Below are 14,787 nucleotides of genomic sequence, written 5' to 3'. Positions count from 1 at the left end.
TAAGTGATGTTGTAAAATAACAACCTGGGGCCTTACAGGGTTAAGTGTAAAACAATTTAAGACGTTTCATGTTTATGTAATCCCTTCGTCTCACAGTAGGTGGTGACGTTGAGCAGCCCAGACACCTGGGACGTAGAATACTACCATTAACCAGCGAGAGAAGAAGAACAACAAAAGCAGCCACATATTTTCAGGGCAGGAACACATCATCATCTCCTGTCTCTGGGTTTACAGTTCCTCTAATCCAGAAACATGTAACTGAAACCGAGGAGAGTTTTGCGATCTGAAGGCTTGTGTGGAGTAGTAGCTTGTCAGAAGCAACGCTGTTATTTCCCTGCCCTTGTTTGTGAATACTGCAGCTAAGCTAGCTCGGAGGTTAGCTCTTTTTTAACCTGCTCCAACCCGGGATAATCAGCCGGTTGTTGTCTGTCTTTAGTTACCCAACACCTCTCTCTCAGCCTGCCCGCTGCTGACCATCCGGTAAACTAGGTAAGTCGTTGTTTTAAGTACACATATTTTACATCTGGTGTGCATATGCTGCAGAAGCCTGTGCAGCAGACCTGTGTGTAGGGTAGCTACTGAAACTTAAATCCAGTGTTGATTTGTTTTGGACTCAAACACACATGCACATTTCTATGCCTTTTTGGGAAGATTTTCTTTCAATCAGCTTGGTATGACAGCCCGACACTAACCGGGCAAACATTTGTTTTAATGTCAAGTACTGTAATCTTGAACATTTATCTAACCTATGTAAAGCCTTTTTAATGAATACTCATACATTTCATTTGTATAGCACCTTTGGAAAAGTAAGTAGACACTTAATTTAATCAGATAAAATCAGTAGGAATAATACACTGTATTAATACCTTTTAATACAAAATATAACAAAAAAACATTTCCAACTATTGTTACAAAAAGTTACATTTTAAGAAATAATTTAGATTTTGTTTGTTAAAACCATAAAGACAAGGAACAAGAAAACTCCACCAAAACAATCGTGTTCCTGCAAAAAGCCAAAATCCCTAATGGTATCTGATCTAATGATTTTGATATTATATTGATTTATGAATTTCTGTTGATGTCAAGAAACAGTACATCTGACTTCCTTTTTGTGATGAGTGTTATGTTTGTGCTACTTCTTTCCTAGTGTAGTGATGGGGAGTCTGAGCAGTAGGTTCCAGGTCCCGTCTCCGGGACAAGAGGAGGCTGCTGAGGGAATAAGTACCAGCCACAAGCATGGGTGTGATTGTAAGAAGAGGAAACGAAATGCCCAGTGTGACTGTGACAGTGAACAAGAGGAGGACGATTCCATTTTAGATACACCTCGCAGGCAAGGCTGGTTAAAGACAAATATATATCTGTCTAGATATCTTTAAGTCATCAAAATCTGTCTTACATTTGTTTTAGTCTCTCCTCTGATTGTTTGTTTATTTTCCAAACTCGAGCAGGAAGAAATTGAAAAGCACATCCCGTTACATTTATCAGACTTTGTTTCTGAATGGAGAAAACAGCGACATTCGCATCTGTGCTCTGGGACAGGAGTGGAACCTCCACAAAGTGTATCTCTGCCAGGTAAAAACATCAATACAACACCAGAAAGACAATGACTAATATATCCTTCAATGCATGTTTTCTTTCACTGTCTTTTAATACATTATCTTTTTCTTGTTTCTCTCCCTACTTTTTTGCAATTTGCAGTCAGGGTATTTCTCCAGCATGTTCAGTGGTTCTTGGAAAGAGTCCAACATGATGGAAATCAACTTGGAGATCCCTGATCAGAACATCGACACTGAAGGTAAAAAACCTCAGTCACCTAGAGCTGCTGTCATTTCTGTCTATCTGTTTTACTGATACAACTTTACTGTTTTGTGTGTGTTCAGCTCTACAAGTCGTGTTTGGATCGTTGTACCGGGACGATGTTCTTATCAAGCCCAGCAGAGTTGTCAGTATTCTCGCCGCTGCTTGTATGCTACAGCTGGTCAGTACATTGAATTAAAAGAAACACAAAATTACCATCATGATTGATTGGTTTTGTACATGCGGTCATATGATACAAAATCTGATCAAGTCTCGTGGATTGCTGTTGTCTACAGGATGGCTTGATCCAGCAGTGTGGCGAGACCATGAAGGAAAACATCAGTGCCAAGACTGTGTGTGGCTTCTATGCTTGTGCCAGCATCTATGGCTTGGACTTAGTCATGAAAAAGTCAGATTTTAAATATTTTAAATCACAGTGTTTAATTGGTTAAACTATATTTTATGTGTACTGACATCACACTCTATACCTTTCTACAGGTGTCTTGAGTGGCTTCTAAACAACCTGATGACCCACCAAAATGTTGACCTGATGAAAGAACTTGGGTGTGTTTTCTCAGCTCGCAGTTCTTTAATTTTCACATCATCTATCCTTTCTTTAGGTGTCATTTAACTGGTTTGATAATGAAGGTATCAAATCAAATGTTGTGTTGGATTGATTTTGTTCTGCTTAGTTAAAGGTAGGGGTAGGTAAGTTTGAGAAACCGGCTCGAGATACACTTTTTGTTATATTCCATGGAATGCTCTTAACATCCCGATAGCAATGAATATCTTAAGTGCTTTGACAATAAATCCATAAAAAAATGTCATCTGTGGAAGCCGTAGTACTGTAAAAAGAACGACCAATCATTTTAGCCGGCCCGGCTAAAATAACTGGATGGCCTACCTGCCTGTCAGCCTTCCATCTGTGCACAAACTCATCTCGTGGCCTCATTGGTCATGTGCACATTTGTGTGTGTTGGAGAAGGGGCTCTGTAAGGAAGTGGCAGATTTTCTCCGGTTGTGTATTTTCGAATTCTAGCGCACTCGAGTTGGTTTCTCCAAAATTACCTACCCCACCTTTAAAGTAAAGATTGTCTGTGCCTAATTGAGGACGATCGAATGGCTTCGTTATTATTTTTCCAACCATGATGTAAAAATGAGTGTACGAAACATGTGTGTTTGCATTTACAGGGCAGAGATAATGGAGCAGCTGATCCAGTCCTCGGACCTGTTTGTTATGCAGGTAGAGATGGATGTGTACACTGCTCTGAAAAAGGTACATGAAAACAAGTATAACTCCAAATAAACTCACTACAGCATCAGACCTGCTTCTAAGAGCTGTGTTCATATTTTCTCTCTCTGCAGTGGATGTTTCTGCAGCTCAATCCGTCCTGGGACGGCCCGATCAAGCAGCTTCTGGCTGACGCTGACGCCTGGCTTTGCAAACGCAGGACAGGTACAGAAGTCCACATCTTACAAAAGAGCGACATTCGTGTGGAACTTATTCGTTGGTATCCACACACAGATTGTTGACGCTATGTCTCGTCTTTGTTTTACAGACCTATGTGAGCAAGAACCCTTCCTGAACACAGAAGAGGGTGAATCTTTTTGTTCAGTGTTCAAATATGTCCGTCTCCAGTACATCATCAATGATCTCGCATCTGCACGCATCCTGGAGAGAGACAATATTTTGCCCCCTGGTAAGATATTGCTCCGTCTGACTTAATTTGATCTTGAATGTTCTTCTTTACTCTGGGAAAATACATCTTTCATTTAATGATCTAGTATGACAGCCATTGAATGGTTTGAGTTGATTGAATTTCAGTTTTCATGTGCTTTCTTGTTATTTGACTGATTAGGAAATAAAGCTTAGTTGTGTAGACAAATGTTTTATTTTCATCTTTGTATTTAATTCAATCGCTTAATACTAAGCGGTGTAAAGACTATGATTGACAAACATGCAAATCCTGTAGGAATTGTCTTTTTCCATATGTTAATGCACTGTTAAAATGTTCTTTTCCAGATTGGCTAACGTCAGTGTACAAAAACCAGTGGTTCGCTATGCTCCGGACAGAATTTGACAATGATAATGGGTGAGAACCTGAGACTGAACACTTGTAATATAACCTGTCATTTTCAGCTGCTGCAACATGTGTATATAGCCATGAGAACTGTATGCATTCGAGCGAGTTGAAAAAAACCTCCTGTCTGTCATCAGTCCCCAGGAAGCAAACAAAGATGAGTTTGAGCTGAGCAGCATGAGGTGTGGCAGGAAACTCACTAAAGATGGAGATGTGAGTTGGAACATTTCTGATACATAACCTTTTGCCCCTGTTCAATATATATTTGTTTATTCTTAAATCAAACATACATTTTCTTCTCCTCAGTACTGCTGGCGCTGGACAGGCTTTAACTTTGGTTTTGATCTGCTGGTGACCTACACAAACCGCTTCATAGTCTTCAAAAGAAACACTCTGAGTCAGCCATGTGGGGGCGCTGTGAGTCTGCAGGCTCGAAGGCATCTGGCATTCAGGTGGGGAATATTTATCTAAATGATGAGTACAGCTGTAACTGAGATTATGATTTTATACAAATCTAAGGTATCATTTTTGAGCAAATGTTATTATTAATTACCTCATCATTGTATTCAGATCCTAGTTACTGAAATTGCAAGAGAAGCATGCCTTACTTGTTGTAACACGGCAACATGTGTACAGATGATTTGGAAGTGATAGTAGTGTATTGAAACTCTTACAGTAACAGTTTGACATTTTGGAAAATGATATTATCCTTAGACCTCAACAGACTCCCCTAATGTTTGCAGTCTTTATGCTAAGCTACATTAGCCATCTAATGGTGACCATTCTTTAAGGCTTACAGACATTAAGTGAGTGGTATCAATCTTCTTATCTTACTCACAGCATGAGAGGCTATAAGTGTGTTGTCCAAAATGTCAAGTCCACAAATTTAAAATACCACAATCTTCATTTGTTTAGGTTGCGTCTTGCCTCCTTCGATAGCCGTGGAAAGTTGGTGTGCAGTCGTTCAACAGGATACCAGCTCCTCACGCTTGAGAAAGACCAGGTCAGTGAGGACTATTAACCTGCAGATGTAGATGGATCCTTTGTGTCATTCATTAGCTTGTATTACATGCTCAGTGCTAAATAATCTTCCTTTCCCTTCAATATCTCAGGAGTATGTGGTGATGAACCTGGACAGCCGGTTGTTGACATTCCCCCTTTACGTGTGCTGTAACTTCCTGTATACATCGCCTCATTCTGACCCACGTCCAGACTCCTCAGAACAGGAAAGCTCTACCCGCATCGTGACCTGATGCACGTTCAGCCGCCATTAACTTGCAACTATCCCTTTGGGAACGCTGAGACACTGACACCTGCTTGTACGTACAATCCACTGCCACATTTTCCATCAGCTGTCATTGGACATACCATCTGCATGCTTGTGTTACACAGTGAGATGTATGGGGTACATTTTTCCCATCCGTGTTTTCAGTGTTTAGGCACATTGAGAGTTTGCTTCACATACATGGGGTTTCCAGGGTTATGGAGATAGTGGCCAGGAGGTGTCAGGCCATCTTTGTATTCAGAGCAGCTTCAAACTTTGGACCTCTGCCATGAACTGATAGCACTGGGATGACAGACTACCCCCAAATCACTCATCTTAATGGAACCCCCTTAATTTATCCATGTAGGGGCATTATCATCCTACAATTTGGGAACATCATGAGGGGAAATCTCCAGAGGGTGAAACTGGACCTTAACTGACGTGTGTGGGATGTTTCAGGTGTTGCTCGTATGGACCAATATGTAAATCGATTGTGGTCATAGGTGTGGCACTGCACTCGAAAACTCACCTGTCATTTGTACTGATTTGAATCAAGAACAGACCATGTATGCCAACAGTGTTGTAAACAAGTTATTTCATTTGACTTGTGAATGTTTCCACATTTTAGGAAAATATACTGTACAATATATTAACCAACACTTAAAGCCCGTAAAAAAAAAAGTTAATTAAAGTCTGACACAGCCTCTCTGCAACGGCTGCTGTTGGTTATCATCTGCTAGAGATTATCAGCTGCTAGAGATTTAAGGTCATACCTGCTGGTACATGCACTACAAGATGACCAGTCAAATTAAGGGCATGTGATGACTACACATTTGTTTCCAAAGTAACTGATAGATGCAGGAATTTAAGCCTTTGTTTTTGTCTCTTTCTTACAGCTGGGGGTCCATCTCCCTCAGTCTTAAATTTGACATGTATCTGCATTTCTAATTCAAAACAAAACGCTTTATGTGCGTACATTTAAAAAATACATTATACATTTCAAAACCCGAGCCACTTCTGTTAAGGCTTTCAGATAAGAAGGCCGACCCTCTCTTCTGTAAACTGGAGAAAACATCCTCATCACTCTCAGATTATATACAATAAAAAGTATCCTTGTACTTTGTAAATAACATTGACTGCCATATTCCAATTATTATAAAACATTGAATTAAAGTTATAAACGTAGAGTTGCAAAGCCCACTGATATTAAATACGTACCAAATGTAAACCTGCATTGATACAAATTCAGACTTAATCCTTTATTCTTTTTAATGTGTTTGTGTGTGTTGGCCTTATCTAGAGTTTTTACTTGGATGACCGATCAATGACAAAAAACTTTAAAGATATGTTACTATATAATTTTGATTAGATCACTATTGGTTGGGAAATGTTTGATATATTTTACCTCATGCTGTTTTTGAAAACCTGTAGAACTGACTTGTACTGATTAACTAATTGTGGTCATTTTGACCTGCGTGTATAGTAACTGTCATTGAGTTCAAAGTTAAAGGTGTTTTATTTATTTTTTACTTCATTTGTATGATTTATTTTTTCAAAAGAAAATATGTATACAGTTCTTGACAGCCAATGAAAACTGCCCCCCTGACTTTGGTGCTATCCCATGATTTTTTCCCTAACTAACTAAATGGGTTGTGGGGTTTGCATTATATTTACAGTGTGTTTATTGCTTCTTGAATTGTTCATGTACAAAGTTATATTGCAGTTACCTACAGTGTTGCCTTTCTTGTACCATTTGTATATATGAGACAGTTAATGGATCATTAAAATATATAAGAAAAGCATTACTGGCTTTTATTATTGCCTCAATTCAATAGTTCAACCTCAGCTCATGTTATAATGGAAGTAATGCGGGTCCAAAACAGCTACATCTACGGTACTTTTAATTCATAAAACATATTTCACCATGAGGTCAGAAAATTACAGAACAACTCGACAATAAAATGAAAAAAAAACAAGAGTGAAGGATGAAAGGGCTCACACTAGAGAGATATTTTAGGAATTAAATAGGGCTTAAAGGTTGAATGTAAAGGACATTCAAAACTGATGTAGATCATTTTAATATACTCCATATCTTAAACTGTCATGCTTAACTTGTTGGATATATATTTTTTTTTACACACCACATGCATCATTCTTTCTTTTCTGTTGGCTTCTAATAGGTTACCGTTTGTTAATTACACAGTACAAAAACAAATCTCAGAGTGAGCCGTTTTAAAACTTCACCAACATGTAAAGTCGCAGCCTCTTACACCTGTCAAGACCTGTGTCTTTGCTCCATTTTAAGTCACTCTTTCCACCCTTTATGGTGTTCCAGACATTTATCCTTCGGTTGTAACTGGTCAAACTTGCTGGGTCAACTGACCCTGGGCTCCTGTGTTTGTGTGTAATGCGTCCAGGCTGAGACTTCAGGATGGACTATAGCCACCCATCTTGTTCCTCACTACTCTATAGAGTCCAAATTATCTTTGATTCTCCGGGTCATGCTGGGGATCAGGTTTACGTGGTCGTCAACACAGCTGCCCACACATCTGTCCATCAGGGCTCGAACAGCTGGCTCCTTAGCGCCAGAGTCGAAAAGATCCTTCGCCTTATCGTTGCAGTGCATCGTGCATCGGGACAGGCGGTCCTAAGGGGGCAAAGAAAAGGAATGGTTTAGTCTTGAAACAGGCAAGAGAGAAGCCCCAGTAGTAGGCATGTTTAGAGATTTGGAGGTGAAAATGCAATGAAGCATTTTGGCTCAAACTGGGCTGGAACATTTTTGTTATGATTGATGGTTCTAACAAATGGTGAAAGTTTAGTTACTTATAAAAGACAGGTGACACATTTCTCCAGGTGGGGCTTTTCTTTCTTTTTTATAAATTGGACAAAATGGGGGGTGAGTTATGCTTTTGTTTAGAATCTTTCTTTGTAAAAAAAAAACCGCTGCTTTTATGTTCTTACATGGTTTATACTTCCATCCGTTTATATTGAAAATACCACACACTTAAATGTCCCCTTACCTGAAACTTCTCCAGCTCTGAAGTGACCTGTGCCTGAGCTTTGGCCATAGGAGTGTGACACCTCTCGATGCAGTTATGCACCACAGACATGGAGTCAGTGGAGCGGTCACAGCAGTCTGCACTGCACCTGAACATGCGACCCTGCAGCGAGAACACACACATTTAAAGCGTCATACAGGTGCTTAATAGTAGACAGACAAAGCACTGCATGCACAGTTCAAGTTGTTACAGTTAACACGCCTACCTGCATTACACGGATGTGGTCCCTCTCAAGGCTTTGGACCATGTCTTCCACCACAGCATGCACGCGAGCCTGATGTGCTTCTGCCATCTCTGTTCGTTACTCTAAATATTTACTAAAATGTAAGATTCAGTTAAGCACTTAAAGCACGCAGATCTAAGTCGATGTACACCCGGTGTCCAAGGCAAGTTCCGTTACTCTATAATTTGATGTTAAGGTCACCTCCATTCAAGCATGGTTCAAGATCGGTAGACGATTGCGTCATTTCCGCTTTACTTCCGCAACCGGTTTTAGGGAAAAAAATTCTTCCGTTTTGTGTGGTAGTCTGGTCAGTCAAGAAGTCATACCTCAAAAGTGACTCTTTAACTTTGCAGTAGCTTTTACAATTTGTATTTTATTTGAAAATAAAATAATTGATATTTACAACTGGATTCAAGTACGCATATTATAGTTTATATATTTCGTTCAAAGTGTACGTAATCTTTTATTTTTTTAAAGCTGAATTATAGAATGTTGTGTAAACAATAAGCCTTATATCAACTATTATTTGCAGACCATTGCGATAGAAACTACACACATTCGTTTATATCTCGATGTTATGGCTTTTATTGTGAAACTCTAATGTTAACTTACCCGGAAGTGTGTCTCAACATTAGGATACGTTCAGGGCGCTCAGACATGATTCAACCGTTAAACAACTTTAGTTTTTGACACTTTTTGTCTTATAGTAGCTTTTGTTATTGTTCGGTTTTCCGTTGGCAAGTTTTAACAAGCTTTGAATTTATCTTAAAGTGTCACGTTGAAAGAACTGTCTAAACGCTACTTCTGGTTTCGATGCAAGCTCTTCTGTAACGTTATCGACCTGTGACATAGTGAGTCCAAAGCTTTCAACGCTTTCTATTTACACATATTTTTGAAATATAAAACACACACCATAACGTTATTCTGCACTGCATAATAATTGATGTTTTTATTTCCTGTCTTTGTTAATCTTTGCGTGACTTTTAACAACAGTAACCAGTTTGACCAGACTGATAGAGGGTGTTGCGTTCAGGTTATTAGCAACATCAACTATTCATGGCTCACTTTTATTCCTCCTGTACAGATGCTCCGAGGTGCTGTATAGAACTAGATACCCACAATGAATCCTCAAACCCTGTCACTGAGAGCCCTGCTGTTTCTGGGGCTCTGGCAAACTGGGAGAAGATGTCTAGCATCAGCCCCAGAGCTGAAGATACAACCCCAAAAGATCGGTAAGCCTTTCTCAGAGTGCATTTAAAAACAAAACACATCAATAAAAAAATATAATAAATAATCATGTGCATAAAGATCATGATATGTGCAAATTAAGTTGCTTTCTGATCTCAAACTCAATGATAAGAAATACCATCAACACTTTAATTGCTGACTAGTTGTCCTGGGCATCCTGCAGTGTCTGGTCAAATACATTAGTCTATATAAAACATTTGTCTTATTTATTTATTTTGAATATATATATTTTCATATATCTATAATACTATTTGCTGCTGTAGTGCAGCATTTTAAACATGGCATCTTGAGAGAATATTCTATGTTAGCTGTGTGCATTTTAAGTATCTCAAAGAATAAAAGCAGCATGTCAAATAAAATACACACTCAACATGCACATGGACCTTCAGATTTACCAGTTTTACTAATCAAATGGCCATAAAGAAGGATAATGAAAGAATTAAAGGAAAATGTGTATATTTAAATAAGTGATTACAGCTGATAAATTAATTAAAGTGTGGTCCTTTCCCCTTTAAAGCCGTGGTGGGAGCGGGCATTGGTGGCTCAGCTGCAGCGTTTTACCTGAGGCAGGAGTTTGGACCCGGAGTAAAGATCGATGTGTTTGAACCTGATACTGTTGGAGGACGACTCGCGACAGTGAAGTTTGGAGATCAGGATTATGAGACGGGAGGAGCAGTGATCCATCCTCTCAACCTACACATGAAACACTTCATTGAAAGATTAGGTGACATAACAAGACTCGCCACCAAATTACTGAAACCATAATTTATTCTGGTACATTTTAGTTTACAGAATTGAACCCTCATTTCATTTTCTTGCAGGTATTCCTCCAAGGAAAGATGTCCCCTCTAAGGCGGCAATCTTTGATGGAAAGGAGCTCACTTTTGAAGAGAGTGACTGGTATATAGTAAATGTTTTGCGCATGCTCTGGCGATACGGGTTCAACTTTCTCCGAATGCATATGTGGGTGGAGACCGTTTTGGACAAGTTTATGAGGTGAGGAGGAAAAATAATTAAATCTCATTCCTTTTTAGCATGAGATCCAGGATTATCAAGGCAGATGATGATGTGATTGCTTTTTTTCCTACAGGATCTACCAGTATCAGCAGTATGGTTACTCATTTTCCAGTGTGGATAAACTCCTTCATGCAATGGGTGGAGATGATTTTCTTACCCTGCTGAATCAAACTCTGGAGGAAACGATGATGGCCGAAGGATTTTCGCAGGTCTTTATCAATGAAGTCGTCTCACCCATCACTCGTGTCAACTATGGCCAAAGTGTCCGCCTGAATGGCATTGTGGGTATGTCTTTTAATGCAATAGTTTGATTTGGTTCACATGTCTCAATGTATTTAGTTTAAACAGCTGTTAAATTGGGTATTCCACAATAGCCTAGCTACTGTAGCAAAATGTTTGTTTATGTTAATCCTTTACATACAAGGTTTGGAGGATTTTCATACAATTTGGAAAATACTTGCCCACTTCACAAAATGCCATCCATCTAATCACCCCAGAGATAACGGTTTTTGTATTTCAGACAAACACAAAAACATTTACTTAATTTAGGGCTTTAATTGAATGAAGATCAGAGGAATATGTATATGTAGTCGTAAATGATGAACTCTCAATAGAAATATAATGTACTGTATGTATGTTTTGTCTCCTAGGGGCAGTGTCATTAGCAGGCGTAGATTCAGGCCTGTGGGCAGTGGACGGAGGCAATAAGAGAGTGTGCTCCGGACTGCTCTACATCAGCAGAACTGAGCTCATCACTGCCAAAGTGACCTCCATTTCAATCAAAGTTCGACCATCCAAGTCAGGTATCCTATCATTCACTTTTCTCCCACTGAGGGATTGTTCACTTTGAATATCTCAAGTATTTCATTTTAACTTTTGTTTCCAATTTTTAGGCACCACAACTAATTTCTACGAGGTAAATTATGTTGGAGAATCTGGCTCAGCACACTCTCTGTATGATATCGTCGTTATAGCAACACCGCTTCACCAGGGAAAGTCGGACATCATCTTCTCAGGCTTCTCCCCCTCTCTCCCGTCTCACTACCCCGGACGCTACCACCAGACTGTCTCCACTCTGATCCACGGCAGGTTGAACATGTCCTTCCTCGGGAGCACAAAGAAGGCCTCAGACTTCACTGTGTCTGACATCCTCACCATGGACTCAAAGGACTCCATCATCAACAGCCTGAGCTCTATTGACCCTGTTCAGATCCCAGAGGGGTACATTCGGCCCCCTGCCAGCGTGGCCAAAGTCTGGAAGGTGTTCTCTCCACAGCCGCTGACCCAGGAGCAGCTGCAGGACATGTTCATCACCTGGGACTCATCGTCAGAGACCAGGTGGCTGGCTTATCCTACTTACCGCCCGCCGCAACGTAAGACCCCTCCCTTCATCCTGCACAACCGGCTGTACTACCTGAATGCTGTGGAGTGGGCAGCCAGCGCCATGGAGATGAGCGCCATCTCTGCCAGGAACGTGGCCCTGCTGGCCCACCACCGCTGGCACCAGCAGGAGGGCAGGGTCGACCAGGAAGACCTGCACACACGACTCAGAGGGGAACTCTAAACTAATGGCAATACAAAACCATCATTCAAGCACAGTACAAACCCACACGGACCCTCATTGATGCACATACTGCACTATAAAACCCCCTCTCTATTCAGGGGTGTGGGGCGCTAGGATCCCTTTAAGAGGGAGACACTACAGGTGAACAGGGTAAAAACGAATTTATAATATATATATATATATATATATATGGACATTTTAAGAGCTTTTACTCAGGGAATGTTGGTCATCTCTTTGTATCACTCGATACATCAGAAAACACTGCCATTAAAAAAAAGAAGGCATTACGTTAGGATACAAATCTTTCATAATATTAAATAATTACAAGTTTTCTTATATTTTACGTTTAATAATGTCCACCACGAGGCATTATCTAATGCTAACTTTTGGTAAATTCAGGACAAATCTATAGAAGCAAGTTTAGTCAAATAAACACCTACATTTGTATTTTGAATGTTTTCTTTTCACTAGCCTGAAATAAGACGAAGAGAACAAAAAAAGGTTGCCTGTAGTGTCTCAGCTTTTACCTTAAAGGACAACTTGGGTTAAATACAACCTTGATCTCTCTTGTTCTAGCTTTTGGTCAGTCATTTTTAACAACAAGGGAACAAAAAGAAGACTATATTTAAGAATTTGAAATCATAGTTTGGGTACAGGGGGTTGGTTTGAAACCTGTCTGATATGTATTTGTTTGCCTTTCCTCAGCTACCATCATGAAGGTTGACATTAGATTAAAAAAACGATGGAAATAATCATTTTATGACCCTATCAGTAACCACAGTTCATCATTCCCCTTGAGTCGCACATATCACACTAAAAGTGGGTCAACCTTGTACTGTGCTGAATGTTTGAATCACTGTGAACCACGCTGCACTCCAGGGTAGTAACATGCTCTTAATGGTTCCTCTGTCTACCTGTGTGTCTTAAAACGATTTTTAGATGTATTTTTTTTTAAATGCACTGCTGTTGTTAGGAACACGGTACAGATAACTTCTAGCAAACGAGCTTGTAGGTGCCACATAAACCAAGATGTCCTTGTTTTGATAGATTTGAGTCTCTCTTCTGATTTCTGAGTTCCTCTACCTCCTTAGCAGAACACTGTATGTTGTTAGCAAGAGACCTTTAGTGTGCGCCTGAGACATTGTCTTTGTTGTCCATGTTTTTTTCTTTCTATTTAATTGTACTGATATTTTGTATAAGATCATAATTGGACACTTTAATCATGCAAACAGGGTGTATACATTCAACTAGTATAGATGTGCCTTAAAGATATTAGACTAATTGGCTTATTTGATAATGAAGTTTAAATTGCAATCAAAGTCTAACAACCAGGACCAATTGGAAAGAGTTCTATGTTTTGTTGTGACATGGAAGAAGATGTGTTTTCTGTACCTGTGGTTTATCTGATCTCACTGTGCATACCTGAACTGCTTTAATGTTCTTTAGCCACTTTGGGAAGACAACTGTACTTAGCTAAATGTTTCTTAAGTGTATTTTTCTAGATTTTTGAAAGAAAATAATATTGTTGTGAGTAAATGCCAAGACATACTTTAGCAATTATATAAAATCAGTTAAGGGCAGCATCAAGTTTACACTTAATTCTCTTTTAAATGCCAATACTTCTTCTGCACAAATAAAACAACATTTCAGATTTAATGTCATTTTAAGCAATAGTAGAACCTTATGGACTAAACCGTTTTTTTGTCAAGTGTTTACAATCACAATAAAGAGATCAGACCAATGCTTTTCACTTTTTGTGTTTTTATATTGATAAACATTTTAGTTGTGTCTTTTACTAGAATATCTTACCCAAACTATAGTCTTGTTTACATTTATTTTCCTCTCTTTTGACTTTTAATATCCATTTGTTTCTCCCTATGATCTAAAATCCAGATTTTCCTTTTAATGAATAAAATGCTCTGCAGTTCTTTTGATGACAGATTAGTGACTGAGGAACCAGTAAGAAGCATGTCACAGCTCGTTGCATCCTCTCTTTGATCTGCACTATTAAACGATGAATTGTCTAATTTAATTAGATCATTCATAACATCAGGATGTGCGGTGAAATCACCCATTTTCATTCCCAAATGAACATTGTTCTCAGCTCAAATGCGAGGACTCTCTTTTTTTCTCCTTTGCAGACACAGTGACACCCCAAATAAAGGCCCGCGTGACAGAAGAGCCAACAAAGGGGAGCATTGAAGGCCTGAATAAGGATGTGTCTGTGTTCTGATGTGCCGCCCAGCTGTGCTCTCAGGTAGGGAGGGACAATGGTACCAGAGCCGCCTGTCCATGAAGAACAAACATGTGATGTGACTGAAGATATAAGAGGCTGTGAAGTGACGACAACCCAAAATCTTCCACTACCCCGAGCAACAGCCAAGATGAGGTTTCTAGTGCCACTGTGTGTTTTCCTCGCTGTGTCTGCCTTTCACTCTGGTAAGAAGAATATGTTTACCTACTAATATGAAAACACATGTCTGCTTATTTATGCCAGAAGATGTTCAGTTTTGTTTTTATCAGAAGCCTGACTG

The 14,787-nt window shown here is 39.5% G+C and overlaps 3 protein-coding genes across 4 annotated transcripts; 2 read left to right on the top strand and 1 right to left on the bottom strand.

The window, feature by feature from the left end:
- Window positions 1-59: 59 nt before the first annotated feature.
- Window positions 60-6,323, top strand: gmcl1 (germ cell-less, spermatogenesis associated). Of its 2 annotated transcripts, none has more exons than XM_010789217.1 (15): window positions 60-489; window positions 1,153-1,330; window positions 1,449-1,572; window positions 1,699-1,795; window positions 1,881-1,978; window positions 2,094-2,206; window positions 2,296-2,361; window positions 2,989-3,073; window positions 3,163-3,253; window positions 3,357-3,497; window positions 3,821-3,890; window positions 4,016-4,091; window positions 4,185-4,330; window positions 4,794-4,881; window positions 4,991-6,323. In XM_010789217.1, the coding sequence occupies exons 2-15, from the start codon at window positions 1,155-1,157 to the stop codon at window positions 5,129-5,131; spliced, it is 1,512 nt and encodes a 503-aa protein (XP_010787519.1). In that variant the 5' UTR covers window positions 60-489; window positions 1,153-1,154; the 3' UTR covers window positions 5,132-6,323. The 2 variants fall into 2 exon arrangements, with proteins under 2 accessions (XP_010787519.1, XP_010787518.1); XM_010789216.1 differs by having other exon boundaries at window positions 61-489; window positions 1,148-1,330.
- A 615-nt stretch (window positions 6,324-6,938) lies between these two features.
- fam136a (family with sequence similarity 136 member A) lies at window positions 6,939-8,668 on the bottom strand. Its single transcript, XM_010789218.1, has 3 exons — window positions 8,407-8,668; window positions 8,163-8,303; window positions 6,939-7,789 (listed from the first exon to the last, which is right to left on the bottom strand). Exons 1-3 carry the CDS (start codon window positions 8,491-8,493, stop codon window positions 7,604-7,606), a joined length of 414 nt encoding a protein of 137 aa, XP_010787520.1. The 5' UTR covers window positions 8,494-8,668; the 3' UTR covers window positions 6,939-7,603.
- A 379-nt stretch (window positions 8,669-9,047) lies between these two features.
- Window positions 9,048-13,988, top strand: pcyox1 (prenylcysteine oxidase 1). Its single transcript, XM_010789219.1, has 7 exons — window positions 9,048-9,275; window positions 9,509-9,656; window positions 10,190-10,396; window positions 10,494-10,668; window positions 10,763-10,974; window positions 11,340-11,492; window positions 11,583-13,988. Exons 2-7 carry the CDS (start codon window positions 9,545-9,547, stop codon window positions 12,251-12,253), a joined length of 1,530 nt encoding a protein of 509 aa, XP_010787521.1. The 5' UTR covers window positions 9,048-9,275; window positions 9,509-9,544; the 3' UTR covers window positions 12,254-13,988.
- Window positions 13,989-14,787: the final 799 nt, after the last annotated feature.

Source organism: Notothenia coriiceps, unplaced genomic scaffold (genome assembly GCF_000735185.1).
Source record: "Notothenia coriiceps isolate Sejong01 unplaced genomic scaffold, NC01 NC01_scaffold00032679, whole genome shotgun sequence".
Taxonomy (NCBI): domain Eukaryota; kingdom Metazoa; phylum Chordata; class Actinopteri; order Perciformes; family Nototheniidae; genus Notothenia; species Notothenia coriiceps.
Note: the sequence above shows the minus strand (reverse complement) of the source record. Positions and strands in the feature narration are given on the sequence as shown.

Excerpts from the sequence above, each read along its gene's own strand:
- gmcl1 (XM_010789217.1), top strand. The coding sequence starts at position 1,155 with ATGGGGAGTCTGAGCAGTAGGTTCCAGGTCCCGTCTCCGGGACAAGAG. Across the intron at positions 1,331-1,448 it reads ATTTTAGATACACCTCGCAG|GAAGAAATTGAAAAGCACAT; the intron begins GCAAGGCTGGTT and ends AAACTCGAGCAG. Across the intron at positions 2,362-2,988 it reads GACCTGATGAAAGAACTTGG|GGCAGAGATAATGGAGCAGC; the intron begins GTGTGTTTTCTC and ends TTGCATTTACAG.
- fam136a (XM_010789218.1), bottom strand. The coding sequence starts at position 8,493 with ATGGCAGAAGCACATCAGGCTCGCGTGCATGCTGTGGTGGAAGACATG. Across the intron at positions 8,304-8,406 it reads ACCACATCCGTGTAATGCAG|GGTCGCATGTTCAGGTGCAG; the intron begins GTAGGCGTGTTA and ends TTCTCGCTGCAG. Across the intron at positions 7,790-8,162 it reads CAGAGCTGGAGAAGTTTCAG|GACCGCCTGTCCCGATGCAC; the intron begins GTAAGGGGACAT and ends TTGCCCCCTTAG.
- pcyox1 (XM_010789219.1), top strand. The coding sequence starts at position 9,545 with ATGAATCCTCAAACCCTGTCACTGAGAGCCCTGCTGTTTCTGGGGCTC. Across the intron at positions 10,669-10,762 it reads GTTTTGGACAAGTTTATGAG|GATCTACCAGTATCAGCAGT; the intron begins GTGAGGAGGAAA and ends TTTTTCCTACAG. Across the intron at positions 10,975-11,339 it reads CCGCCTGAATGGCATTGTGG|GGGCAGTGTCATTAGCAGGC; the intron begins GTATGTCTTTTA and ends TTTGTCTCCTAG.